This window comes from Tachysurus fulvidraco, chromosome 24 (genome assembly GCF_022655615.1).
Source record: "Tachysurus fulvidraco isolate hzauxx_2018 chromosome 24, HZAU_PFXX_2.0, whole genome shotgun sequence".
Lineage (NCBI taxonomy): Eukaryota > Metazoa > Chordata > Actinopteri > Siluriformes > Bagridae > Tachysurus > Tachysurus fulvidraco.
In genome coordinates, this window is record NC_062541.1 from 5,468,237 (window position 1) to 5,483,006 (window position 14,770).

Consider the following 14,770-nt stretch of genomic DNA (forward strand, 5'->3'; position numbering starts at 1 on the left):
ATCTATCTATCTATCTATCTATCTATCTATCTATCTATCTATCTATCTATCATCATCATCATCATCATCATCATCATCATCACAAACTCCCGAAACCTGATTTATTATCACGACCGTGCAGTACCTGGCCGGTTGAACAGAGGGCGCCATAGTCTCAAATGAGAGAAATTTCACACAATGCATTCTGCCATGGGCCTAATATAGGTTTAGCCACAAGATGGTAGTGTTTTCTTTAGGTTCAGATTCGATCTCTAAAGCCCTGCATATGTTTGTTTCCAGTCTAACCCCAAATTCACTCATCAACTAGTGATTAAATATTTCCTGAGCTGGATCAAGTGTGATCAAGGTTAATTCACTGAACATGAAGTTCCCTGGACGAAGTCTGGGAATTGTGTTGTGGGTGGAAAAGGAGTTTATGAAATGGGATGCACAGGTTTCCGGTTATTAGGTCAGTTCTAAGATTGCAGCTGTTGTACAGCGGTTTGTTAAACCTGATGTCATTTCCTGCAGACAGTTACTGGCTTTTTTCCCAGCGGCGTGGTCTCCCATGGGTCTGCTTGCATTCCCACTCAGGAATTCTCTGACATAAAAACGGGCTAGAATTCTATCCAGTTTACTAGCTGCAGCCTTTAAAATCTTTATTTATTTATTTATTTAAAAAAAAAAACGTTCACAAAACAAACATGACATGTATACTCATTAAAAAGGCTCCACAAGGGTTCTTTAGATAGCCTTAGCCAATCATTTATTGCAGCTGGTAGTGCCTGTGCCTCCCATACTGGCCCCTGTATAAAAGGATCGATCCTGAGCTCAGTTTACTGTGTCTGCAGAGTTTCACATGTTCTTCCATGTCCATGTGGTTTTCTTATAAGTTCTTAGGTTTCCATAAATGCCAGAAACTAGTGGGAAATGCACTGGGTACTTTAATTTACTCCTAAGTGTAAATGAGCATCTTGCAAATAATCTGTAAGCGTATGTAGTGCCCTGTGATAAACTGGCAACTTTTCAAGGTCCTGGTCCTGCCTTGGACTCAGTGTTCTCTGGAAAGGCTTCAGATTCACTGCAACCCTGACCAGGCAAAAAGGGTTACTGAAGATTAATGTGTCAATAAGTAGGCTTTTCCTAATGTAAAAAAATAGAATAAGACACAATGTTATATAATACTAAGACTTATATACTACTACTAAAGGTTCACTCTAGTTCCTTAATGGTTCTAGTAGTTCTTCAGTTTGGGGCTTTATAACAGAACTTAATAGTTTTTTAATGAACTCATTAATAAAGGATTTTTCTTTTGTAATTGTTGGCCTATAGGCTGTCTACTGCAAATTACACTATTCATCAGCAAACTCAAAGATTTATTCAAAGGGATATATATATTAAACTAATGTATATCTTACATTATTTAGCATATATAGAGCTTCACATTTTGAGTTTTAAAAGTAAGTGCTTTACATATAAAAACTCAACAAGGCATTTAATGACATAACTCTAAATTTGAGTTCCAGATAAACATATTATAAAAAGTTCAAGGAAAACTCTTCCACCTCCTTTATCACTCCGGCTGATTTAAAGCCAGGCTTCAGAAAAACAGCACTGTGTAATGTCCTCATGCACAGATTTGAATGTATGATCGACTGAAGTGAAAAGCTTACTCAAAAGGTAAACGAATCACACAACATTGAAAAATTGGAGCCTTTAGGAATGCAGTACAAAGTGTATTATTATTTTTAGATGTTCAAATTCAAATATACACTGTACAGTGTACAGTACATATGTACAGTGATTCAAAATGTGAAATATAGGAAAAAAGATTTATAAACACTGAAATTTAATTAATCAAGTTTTTTAGGTTTATGTTTAACAAGGCTGTGTTTTTATTCCTCTAAAATCTAAACTGTTATTTAGAGCCAAAATCCCCACCTGAGGTTGACCTATGGAGCCCAATGTTTTTTATTAAGCCATTTTCTTTTACCTTGTATCACCTTCTTACCTCACGTCAATGCCAGGCCTGCTTACTATAACGAGTTGATACACCCCTGTAACTGGCAGGCAGTGGTGTGTAAATAGGCAGAGCCAATGGTTCCAGGCGAATGTCTTTTCATGTCCTAGCGAGCCTGGCCTTATCCATGTTTGTGCATGTTGGGTATAATTTCATTTCCAGTGAAGATATTGTTCATGTAAGGGCAAATCTCACACATCAGAGTAAAAAACACCTTTTCAGATGATTCTCCATAAAATAAATTACAGCCCCATGGTGTTAGATTGAGAAAGATTATGTACTCAAAAATTGACTAGCAACATCAAAACAACAATATATCAGAAGTAACTTTTTACGAAGTTAAATATAAGACTTGAATAGGCATTTGCATTTTGTATCTAATTTATTTCATATAAAAGTAATGAACAAAAAACGTTTATGTACCAATATTAGTGTTTAGGATTGTACCGATTTAACACAGGTAGCTTGCTACTAGACACACAATGCTATTGCACGCAGGACAGTTCATACATATACACATATTAGACATAAATACAATACATACATTGTCATAAATGCATAATACAAAACTTTTTTTTGCACAGGGTTTTACACATAATGGAAGTTATAGGCATGCTTGAACAGTCTTCATATAAAAAAGCAAAATAAAAAGGCAAAAATATTTTTTGAATGATTTTGGAAGAGCTGCCAAAGTGCTTTCTCTGATTATCAACAAAGGAAAAGACAGCAAGACATTTTGGGATCAAATTGTTGTGTTTGTTTGCTAGAGTGGTATGTAAGAATAATAATGAAAGATGAGGTCAGTCCTGAACAACAGGAAGTACCATAGGAAACACTGAACTTCCTGTCAATGCAGGAAGTATGGATTCAAGCAGAGTTATTAGCCTCTGACCTTTGACATAAGAGCGCAGCGTCCTCCCCCTCATCTGCCTGAAGTGTGTGCGTTTAGAGGCCATGACACAAAACAACAATAAAAAAAGAGGTGACCTGTTTATTTAATTTTATCCCAACGTCATAAATTTCCGTCTCCACAACCCATTGTGTGTCATCAGAGATTTAACATGTGGTGATCACTTTCAAGGCTTCACAGCGACCCTATTCCTCTATATTGTCTCAGACAGCTCAATACTCAACAAGACGAAAACAATCAGTGTTCGGTAATACTGTCACAAGGAGAAGCATTTTGCTCCAAACACTTCATGCATACATTCAGTTTCAGGAGAGCACAAAAACAGAAAGCACACGCTGCTGCAGCGACGCTACAACATTGTCAAGACAAGTCCAAGGGATTACTGCAGACTGGGTGAAACATGTCAGTGCCATTTCGCTTAAGGAAATGTACTTTCTGTTTGTGTCTTCCATAAAAGAAACACTTAGTCGTTAAAAAAAAATCACATATACACACATACACACACATGTACACACACAAATACAGAGACAAACAGAAGCAAAGGCCAGAGAGGTTGAGAGAAAAAAGGTTAATGATGAAATTGTACATGAATACACCATAGATTAGTTTGTACACAGGTTTTGCCATGCAATATAATGAAATGTAGTACGTTGTTTTTATTGTAGTTAATTAAAGGGAATATAATGGAATACATAACATGGTTTTGCATCCATGGCTCATGAGGAGTGCACTATGGAGTGTAACTATTCAGTACCTCCCTTTTCTTTGTGAATCAGGTCTCCTAAGTCAAGCCGAGACTCACCTTTCTACGTTCATGCAACGTTGCCTTTGTTAGTTTAACTGACTCACAAGTCAGTAACAAATACATACAATCACAGATATGCTTGAAAGTGCATTATCTTAGACTTTGATAAAAAAAACAAAAACATTTTTGGTCACTGCCAGTCAACTAAATATGACATGGTGAGTAATAACGGTATCAAAACAAGTAAAAATCATTCAGTGGAAATCATAAATCTTGAGTAAAAAAAACTAAACAAAAAAAAGTACATGAACTGTGTCCATAAGACAATTCCAATACTTGATTTGAGCTCCTAAGAGTCAATAAAAAGTGGTTAAAAATTCACACAGGTCTGAGTGCTTTATAAAAACTCACACGCAAAACCGTTGTCACCACTTGTTTGCACAATTCAGCTATTGCAGAATGAGTTTTATGGGTGCATTTAGCTTGCGTGCCATATCTGCAAACACAAAGACCTCAACGTCCTTCCAGACCTAAACCCACACAGACCTTTAACGATGCAGCATCGATAAAGCTCAAACACAGGTTGTGCAGTCCTGCATGATTGGAGTTGTCTGATGTTCATGTTTGCTGGTGCAGTGGTCCATCGAGCTTGAGCTCTTGAGCTGCATTAAGCAGCGTTCTGCAGGTCGGCCACTCTGGAGGAGCCCCCAGCAGCACAGCACGCGTAGGAACTCTCGCCGCATGTCCTTACTACGCAGCGTGTAGATCAGCGGGTTCAGTGCTGAGTTCAAAGTGGCGATCCCAAAAAAAATGTCAGCGTTGTTAAGGATGGGGCAGGAGGACATCCGGCATGAGGTATCAAGGAGCAGGATGCTGAAGGCCGGCAGCCAGCACACAATAAACACGCCCAGGACGATAGTGACAGTCTTGAGCAGGGCATAGGAAGCCGAGTTAGTGGTTTCCTGGTGGCTAGAACGGACAATAAGGTAGATACGGACATATAGGATGACGATGGAGAGCAGGATGACGCTGAAGATGGTCACCACAAAGCAGATGTATCGGCTAGAGTTGAGAGGCAGGACGGCCGAGCACTCGTTCAGATTGTTGATGCAGTTCCAACCTAAAATAGGAAGTCCTCCAAGCAGGATTGAGGTGACCCAGCATGCTCCTATAAGTAGGAACATGCGGCAGGTCTTATTGGAGCCGTAAACTTTGACTTTAGTTATGGCAATGTATCGCTCTATAGCAATAGCGAGCAGACTGAACACCGATGCAGACAATGCAATAAAAACAGTCCCTTCTCTTATGAACCACTGCACAGGCGTTAGGTCAAAAGTCTTTGGGCCTGATAGAAATATATTGGCGACGTAAGCCGAGCCGGCCAGCAGATCCGAGAACGCTAGATTCCCAATGAAGAAGAACATGGCAGAGTGAAACTTTTTGTTTCGGAAGACAGCAATGAGCACTAGGAGGTTTTCCAGAATAATGATGCTGCAGATGATAATGAAAACGATGTTGAGGAAGCTAAACCCATCTTTCCGTGTTATGCGATCTGTTAAGTTCTGCGCACTCAAATTCTTGGCACAGATATAGTGCACTTTGATGAGGGCTGAGTTGTAGTACTGAGAGTACTTGCTCTTTGTTGGGTCATTATAGCATTGTGTTTGGTTTTCCATAGTCTCTGCTGACGTTCACCCAGTTGTCTGTCTAAGATTTTAAGCCTGCCGTCACGTCTCAGTGGCCCAGGAGGTCCCTCTGGGTTGCCTGCAGAACAACACAAGAGTACAGAAAGTGAACAAACATATAGCAACAAATGAAGCAATATATAAACCAATTTGTTTGCTTGAAAGCTGTTCTCACTGTAGTCATTTCTATAGTAACAGCTTATTTCCTGGGACTTGTTTAGACACCTCAAATAATCTAACACTGACTGTAAAAAAAAAATAAAAAAAAATCCTGTTAATTAACAAAAAAGTATAAACATGAACATGAACTTTACAGTAAGAAGAAATTTATTTAACATTTATGGAAGGAGGAAGTTTCTACTGCCAGTGCTTGTAACAGTTAGTGAGTGTTGCTGCTACCATAACTGATAACAGCGTTGAGCTTAATGTGTTCACCATCTGATGAAGAACTGAAGCCTTTATCTTGACACATTTACATTACGGCATAGCGAAATTCTTTCTTCACATATCCCAACTTTGGAGGTTGGGGTCAGAGCACAGGGTCAGCCATGACACAGCACCATTGGAGCAGAGAGGATTAAGGGCCTTGATCAAGGGCCCAACAGTAGCAGCTTGGCTTGAACCCTGATCTTCCAATCACCAATCCAGAGCCTTAACCACTTGATCCATCACTACCCAATCATTAAAACAATCCGAATTTTAAATTAAATAAATACAATTGCTGTGGTAAAAGAGGAATAAAACACTTCCAAACATGCTGTAATAGTAAATGAATCAACTTCGGGGTGATAACCATAACTACATCTAAATAAGGTCAAATTTGAATGGTTTCCAAATAAACCAGACTTTAATATATGAGATATCGTTTAAATGCATTTTCACATTCCATCCTGCTTGATGCTGTAAATGGATGTGTTTAACAGACATGATGTTTAGCAAGTATGATGGATTCTTATTTTATTTGTTGCAGACTTTTGTGGATCACACACATGTTGGTGAATCAAAAATAGCTCCAGAGGAGCCTTGGAATTTCCCCTTAGAGAAAACATCTACCATGCCAAAACCCATGCTACATACATACACACACACACACACACACACACACACACACACACACACACGCATGCACCCACGCATGCGCACACACACACACACACACACACACACACACACACACACACACACACACACACACACACACACACACACACACACACACTTTGCTAATACATTACTTGTCACAGATTGTTCTTCAAACCCACCCACATTTTGTAGGTAGAGTAGGAAAATCAAAGCTGACATGACGTATGAAGAAATCTGTGGTGAAAGTGTGAAAAAGCCAGGCAAAAAACACTTTGTGATGAAAAAAGGAAATGAATAATAGATCAGAACACTAATAAATTACAAACTTTCCTCTAGTCAGAAATCCCCATTTTCTGGAGATGAGTAGAGAAACAAGGTGACAGACAGAAAAAAGACACCTAACACAAGGTACAAGAAAACGTAAGTAGACCTAATCTGGTTTCATCTTTTTTCCTCCCACATCGTTTGCTGACACTCTACACATCTCGCCTCTGTGTCACTTTAATGCTCATTTCTTACAATGGAGAAACAAACAGAACACTGCAAATCTGCGAACAACAAATTAACAGTGCCACGGTCAAGACGTTTTACACACCCTATCTTAACTCCTTAGTCTTTCCTAAATAAACACTGCTGTTATCTAGCTTATTGGTCTGCTATCTAATCTAGCCTGTATCTATCATTTGAGCAAACATGTTAGTGTAACTACAAAATCAACTTCCCTCTCATGTTAACCACTGGATTTGAATATCAAACTGGATCATTTGAATATAACTTCTCTAAAGAGCAAATAAAAATAACGTCTTTTTAACTGATCACTGTGAACATATAGGTGGGTGAATCAGCAGATGGAATTTTCCATCTCTTTTTTCCATGATGAAAATAGGTTAGTAATCACACACCTACTTGTTGTCAAACATCAAATTAATAACATCTAATCAAATTTAGAATATGGATGCTCAAGCGCTGAAATATTTGTAACGGTACTTGAATTCCGCTTCATGCGTATTTCAGGCATTCAAAGAGAAGATGCCAACTACGTGTTGTCTCTGAGGAACACAACCTCTTAATCAATACACAATTGTAAGACTATATATGACTGTAGAATGGATATTATTCATAATAACACACTCCGGTGTTTATAACAGTTTATAATCACACCCTCCAGTGTCACCCACATAAGGATGAGATTCCCTTTTAAGTCTGTTTCCTCTCAAGGTTTCTTCCTCTTCCATCTAAGGAAATTTTTCCTTGTCACAATCACCTCAGCCACCTCAGACTTGTTCATTGGGGATAAATACAAATGCATTTAAATATTAGTACAATATTAATCTTGAAATTTTGCATAATCTTAATCTTTGAATAATAATAAACCTTTGGTACTATATTTCTTATGATTTACAAATATGTTGTAAGACAATTCAAATAAAACGGACGTGAATTGAATCGAATTGAAAGTCAAATAATCACAAATAATTTGAAGGTTATAGAAAAACATTAACTGGTTGTATTTGATGCCATCTCAATTTTGTCCAATAAAGAATTCTAATTTATTTTCAGTTCTATTTCAATGTATTTATTTGTTTTTATTCAGGCAATTTTAAAAAAGTGGTTAATCCTTTTAATTTTCTTTAATTAAAAAATTATTTTTCAGGCCAGTGTGTCTTGATTAACGGTTACAATTTCACCCAGAAAATGTTATGTGTTGTTTTGTATAAAATGACTTATTTGTAATAAATGAAATAATGTGAAATTACTTTAAAGAAACGTGTTATAGCTACTGTAAGGTCAGAGATTGACTGACACAAGAAAAGTGTAGTAAATACAGTTTGACTGTAGAAAATGAAACAAATCGCTGTCGTCAATTTTCATCTCACTTCTCTTCTGAGCGTACACTTCCCAAAAGCAGTGTGCTTTACATTATATCAGTTGTTCTTAGGCAAAATGATAAATCCAGAACAAACGTCATATCGGTTTGTAAATTATTATGTACAAATCATTTCTTTAGATGATTTGATGTCAGAAGCAACCACGTGAAAAGGAATTTCCTCAAATATTCCAATATTTGTGAATAAAAAACACGTGCGATGTTTGGTTATATAGGAAATAATCAAGGATCAAGTGGTGTAATAAAGCTGAGATACTGATATCACCCTGATGTGGATTATTTCCAAATAACATCACACCCTGAAACTTTTCTTCCAATTCCACCAAAGGACGTTTTGTTTTGTTTTTTTTAAAGAGAATGACCGTTTTTATCCATTTATAGTATAGAACATCTGTGAAATTTATGACTGACATTATAACTAGAAATGACATTCCTTTCCCCATTTTTCGCTTATAGTTAATAAGACAAAAAAAAATGCAGTTTGTTATGTTACTTAAGAAAGTCGTCTGTCCTTAAAACGTTTCTGTGTTGGAGAACAAAGTTTTTCTTTTACCTTGGACTGTAACGAAGCGTTGGACACCTCTGGAGATGTCTTTGATTAGTGTTAAATTATTCTTCTTATATGAACAATCAACACATCTCTGTGTAAGCTGTTATTATAGAAACCTGTGCTGTGGGAAGGTACTGTTTGCTAGCGTGCATGGTAAGATTTTAATCAACATCTTCTGATATGATCGGTTTTGAGAAATCTGCAATGCTTTGGTGTAGCGCACATTGTTTTAATGTATAAGTCAATACTCCAGCATGCACAGCAGGTCTTTACTGAGTGGGGCTTACTGCAGAGACGAAGAATGGCATCTTCACACAGGAAAGACAGGAATCTTAGACATCTGCATAACACACGCACATGCACAAGTCGCATACCAACATGAATGCTGACCTGTCAAACACACACACAAACACACACACACACACACACACACACACACACACACACACACACACACACACACACACACACACACACACACACACACACACACACTTAACTAAAGTAAGCAGACTATGACACATGGTTCAAGCATTGACAAACAGACAAAAAGGTGCAGCTGCATTCGGATCTGTCGCACATCTGCAGCCCAGAGTCACTGCAACTATTTCCTCAAAATTAAACAATGGACAATGGTCTACTTCTGCATCCAGCACAGCTCGATGTAAACACTTTCATAAAGGGATCTCAATCCTATATTCGAATTATTAATGATACGCTGATGAATTTTACACCCTCTCTTTTAAGGTTATCAAAGGTAAGAACTTTAAATAAGGGCAACTGAAAAGAAATTGAGAAGAAAGGCAAATTTCTAGACAACAGTTTAGGCAATTAATAGTAATGAATAACTCTAAATAAAATAAAATGGAGGAAATAAGCAAACTTTCCTCAGTGTTTGAAATTGAGTTCAGGTTCGTTTAGCATTTAAAAATCTGGTTCAATTCTCACAACTACATGTGAGTTTGGATTCATAAAGTCCTCTCCTCACTTATCAGTAAGTGTACACTCTTCATTCTGGCAATATACAGAATCATACATATACATAGAGACCAATAGAGAACGACTTATTGACTTGATCGATGCTGGTTCACTAGGTCACAGTCTAAGAATACTCAGTTCTGAGGTAAAATTGTAAGAAAAGAAGACAAATAACAAATGTGGTTCCAGCTAAAGCAAATAATTTGTCCACACTGATAAATAGTCCAGTGACTCAAGTCTAGTAAATGTAAATGGTAAATAGCTACAGGGTTATAAAAAAGATTTTAGAGAATTTTTTCAACGATTTTAAATTTCATGTTCCTCTTCTTAATCTGATTAGCATACTGACGCCATAAATAAAAAGAAGTGACCACCAAATCTGAATGTTTAGAGATGAACGGATAAACAAGTAGGTGTTAATTCTTCACTTCGAGTTTATAACAGTTTATAACATGTGCTTGAACTGTTCAGAGTCTCCAAGAAGCTCCACTATGATACCATGAAACAATCGCTAGTATTTTAGCCAGTCACTTTAAATGTAGCTGTTTTTTAAATGCAAGTTGTTTGTAAGATAGGAATTTTCTTAGAAAATAAACTGATTAATGTTTACGTGATGTTGATTCTTTAGTTCAATGAATGAAAATAGACTTTCTAGACATACATTATACATATCTTTGCAAATTGTGGTTTGAATTATAGGTCAGTGTTTCTAATCAGGTCAGTGGAGTGGGGTATGTTTCTCACAACCACAGGTGGATGCTGATCATTAAGGAAAAAAAAAAGCATGTGATATGCAAGCAGTTTAGTTTGGCAATGCTGTTGCTCAGCAACCATTTTTATTTTTTTTAAATCAGGCTTCTGAGATGTTTCATTTTCATACATTATATTTGGAAATGATTTGCTCTCGTTTCCCTTGCCTCCAGATATACAGCGAGATAGACATTGTGTTTAGTGAACCTTAACCACAGACGTACTAACTTGTGGCCTTGACATTACTGTGGAGACACAACTCAGAGCTTTGAAAGCGTGTGAAACCTGATGGGCTGGTTTGGTTGCGGGGCTGCTGACATCTCTCAATCTGACAAAAGACCCCAAACCACACACACACACACACACACACACACACACACACACACACACACACACACACACACACACACACACACACACACACACACACAAACACACATACAAAGAAACACACACATACTCACACGCACGCAAACACACACGCACGCATACACTCCTAACATCTGTAACTGAATGGTGTCTTGTAACTGTATCTGTTACTCACTTCTACTTTGTAACATGCGCTTACGTCAATGTCTGCCAGTATTTTCTGTTTGAGTCATAAGAAAGCTCTTGATCTGAATGAGACCACATGTATGTAGTAATAAAGGAAAATAACAGAACTGCACACTATACTGTACTTACAAAGAAACGATTTATTCATTTTTCCTTTTCAAATTTGCAAATGTCTTGATCTTGGGTTGCGTGCGTGAGCTAAACCTGCCACCATAGCTATAAAAAGGCCAAAGGAAGTGAGCATGCTGACAGAACTAACATCCTGTTCAACTGCAGAAAGAGAAAAAGAGACTGTGTGTAGGTGTGTGTGTGTGTGTGTGTGTGTGTGTGTGTGTGTGTGTGTGTGTGTGAGAGAGAGAGAGAGAGAGAGAGAGAGAGAGAGAGAGAGAGAGAGAGAGAGAGAGAGAGAGAAAGAGAAGATGCTCTTTTTAGATGCTTCCAGGACAGGAACCTTCAACAGAAAAAGAAAAAAGCACTAGAGAAAAAACAAGCAGGTAGAAAAACCACATCATGGCTTTCTTTTGCACTTTGTGGTCTGTTCCCTGTGCTACTGCTTTTTGAGAATGTGAGCCAAACTGGCACCATGTTACGTAATGCACAGCTAAGGCACAGAAACCGTATTTGTGTTACCTATTATCATGACTGAGACCAACAAGTCGTGAAACCTGAATCTTGGCCTCAATATGGATGCTGCTTTACACACAGGCTCCTGACAACTGCACAAAAGCTTTGGGTAATTATTACTTAGCAACACCTGATAGCCTTAATTATCACCTTCATGAGTAAAAGTGAGAAACCTAAGCAAATATGCAGCATTTTATAAAAGTAAAAGCCACAACAAGGAATCAAACAAACTGGCATGCATAAAAAAAATGTAATCATTACTGCGCTATTCCTGACCACACGCTGATTCACATCTTCTTGAGCAGGCAATAATTAATTATTACTCACTGGAATTGATTGGCTCTGATGAAATACCAAATGGATAAAAGCCTTGGATAAAATCTTAAGTTGTGTTTAAATGTATTAATTGTATTAAAAATGCATTTGATTATTATACTCAGACACAGAATGTCATGTCACAAAAAAGGTAAAGGTATGAACACAAACCCCGCCCCTAACTTTAACCCATTTAACTTTTCACACAGATACTGAATGTACAGTTTTGCATGTTCTACGTGTGTTTTCACCACCTAAAAAAAGGTGCCTTTAGGTGAATGTTTGACTGTGTGTCTGCTCGGTGCTCTTCAATATACTGTTGTCCAAACATTTAAGCTCAGATCCATGTGACCCTAGCGATGAAAAAGCATGCACTGAAAATGAATGAATGATATACAATAAAATATCATTAGTGCACTTAGTCTGTGATCCAAAAACAGGTAGGTGTTAATGCGAGAGTTATTACAGCAAAGAAAACAGTATAAGTTATTGATATTAATTTTAATTCTTCTTTCCTTTCTATCATGATGCTTTGGTAATATTGTATGCTAACAATCATGTCAATGATGTACTTTAAAATTTATTTATTTTAAAGAAAAAAAAATGAAAATGAAAATGAAATAAAAATTATTTATTTTAAATACACTGTGTAGATTTCACCGTACGTTTCAGATAGAAAAAAATCCCCAGGATTTTTACTATGATCACTTTTTTAATGTTTAATACACAGTGTTGAAAAAGATTAACCATAAATCATATTTTAACAAACAATATTTACTAATTTCCTAGAATAATATTAGGAGAAATTGTGTCAGCTAAACATACAGTGATTTTAACATTTTAAAGTGTGAGTGTGAATGAAGCAATGATTTTTCATTGGCCCCTGAACATTTTAATCTGAAAGTACAAATAATGTGAAGTCATTTCTGGCAGCACTAATGTGTAAGCATGTGCGTGTGCATACATGCATATTATTCAGTCGGGCCTTCCTCCTACTCAGCCGTCTCTGTACAACATGTGGTTGCGTAATGACTTCTCTCACGCTAATGGGCCTGTCAGTGTTTGCTGTTTCAGCTCTTTAGGGTGTGAAAAGTCAACCTTAATCCCACTTCGATTCTTTACTTACCCATATCATCACGTTCGCAGCCTTTTCACTTCACTGCCTTTGCAAAGCCACAAAGCTCAGCACGACTGCCATCATGTATGCAGCAATACATGTAAAAGAATGAGTGGCCACAAATCTCATACACAGAAATGATTTTGCAGCAAGGAACCTGAGATTTATATCTCGACTAAGAAACAAGAGACTATGTTACAAAGGAGAATGTAACAGAAGCATGAAGCAGCTAAAAAAGTGAGATAGATGGTACACTGTCAGAGGATATGATATTGATTTGAGCTACGTAATGTAGCAGACAAGGGAGAGAGAGAGAGAGAGAGAGAGAGAGGGAGAGAGAGAGAGAGAGAGAGAGAGAGAGAGAGAGAGAGAGAGAGAGAGAGAGAGAGGGAGGGGAGGCGGCACAGGAAGCGGAGAAAAAAAATTCCACGTGAAGGACAAGGCCATAGAGGGAGTCATGGGTGAATCTGTATGACTTCAGCTGAGCTGATAGACCTCAGTGCTCTCAAGCTCCAAGGCCAAACACTATCACACTATCAGGTCACTGTCATTCATTCACACCTCTCTACTGACCTGCCCCAAATACTTACCCTCACTTCTGTCCTGTTCCACAATACAAACTAACAGAACACTATACATTATATATATATATATATATAAAACTAGTGATGCACAGTATATTGTTTGCATTGTACAGATCTAATATTGCCAAAGCTTGAGCACGCTAATGATTATAATGACCTTTCATTTTCTACTGACGTGCATGAGTTTTTTTTTCCAGGGTTTGATTAGGCTTAATTTAGTTTTACACAACTGCTTTGTTTAATTCTCTGATTTTTTTTTAAAATTTTTTTATTTTTCTATATCAGCAAATTTGACAGCTGTTCTAAGAAAGAACTGTTTGCATAGGAACTGCAGACACATACGCACCCACACATATAAATATAGTCTTCAGTGTCAGCACTAGTGCTTTGTAGCAGTAAGCATTTTCTTTAAGATGTCGCGCTTTAGGGTTTCTTTGCACCTTGACCAATGAGCGGTAACAGGAACGAACTTGAAATGTATAGCTAAACTGATTAAGAAAAACATTCTGAATCTGATATCATTGGACAGTTACTATATTATAAGAGAAACAAAGCACTTCAGGATGCCCTGTGCTGGAAATGAATCAACAGCATATTAATGTGGTTATAGTGTGGACTTTCAATACTGCTGCATCATACCACCCCGTTGTTGACTATATTAAGTGTTTTATTCTTTATGTACAATTAGGCATCTTGCAGTCTCATTGTGTAGCAAATGCAATATTCAAGGTTTGTCTACAGCATCATAATAACATTTTAACCCATACAAGAGAATACAGGCTTGTTATTGGGTCAAAAAGTATATGTTTGTATGCAGATAAATTGTGTTTTCAATCATATACAAAAATATGATTAATGGGATTATTACATACCTAATCTAACATATACAGAGTTTCTCAAAAGCCTCACACACATTTCAGCAAATGTTATTTACAATGCATCCTCTACATGACTGCCATTTCTTTCTAAACACACACAGACTCACAA

General features: G+C 37.3%; 1 protein-coding gene across 3 annotated transcripts in view; it reads right to left on the reverse strand.

Moving 5' to 3' along the window:
- Positions 1-2,362: 2,362 nt before the first annotated feature.
- s1pr2 (sphingosine-1-phosphate receptor 2) overlaps positions 2,363-14,770 on the reverse strand; it is a 28,842-nt gene continuing 16,434 nt past the window's right edge. For all 3 annotated transcript variants that reach the window (XM_047808040.1, XM_047808039.1, XM_047808041.1), the window contains one exon: positions 2,363-5,418. In XM_047808040.1, coding sequence (XP_047663996.1) covers positions 4,227-5,330 — 1,104 coding nt within the window. In that variant the 5' untranslated portion in view covers positions 5,331-5,418 and the 3' untranslated portion in view covers positions 2,363-4,226. The remainder of the gene's footprint in view (positions 5,419-14,770) is intronic.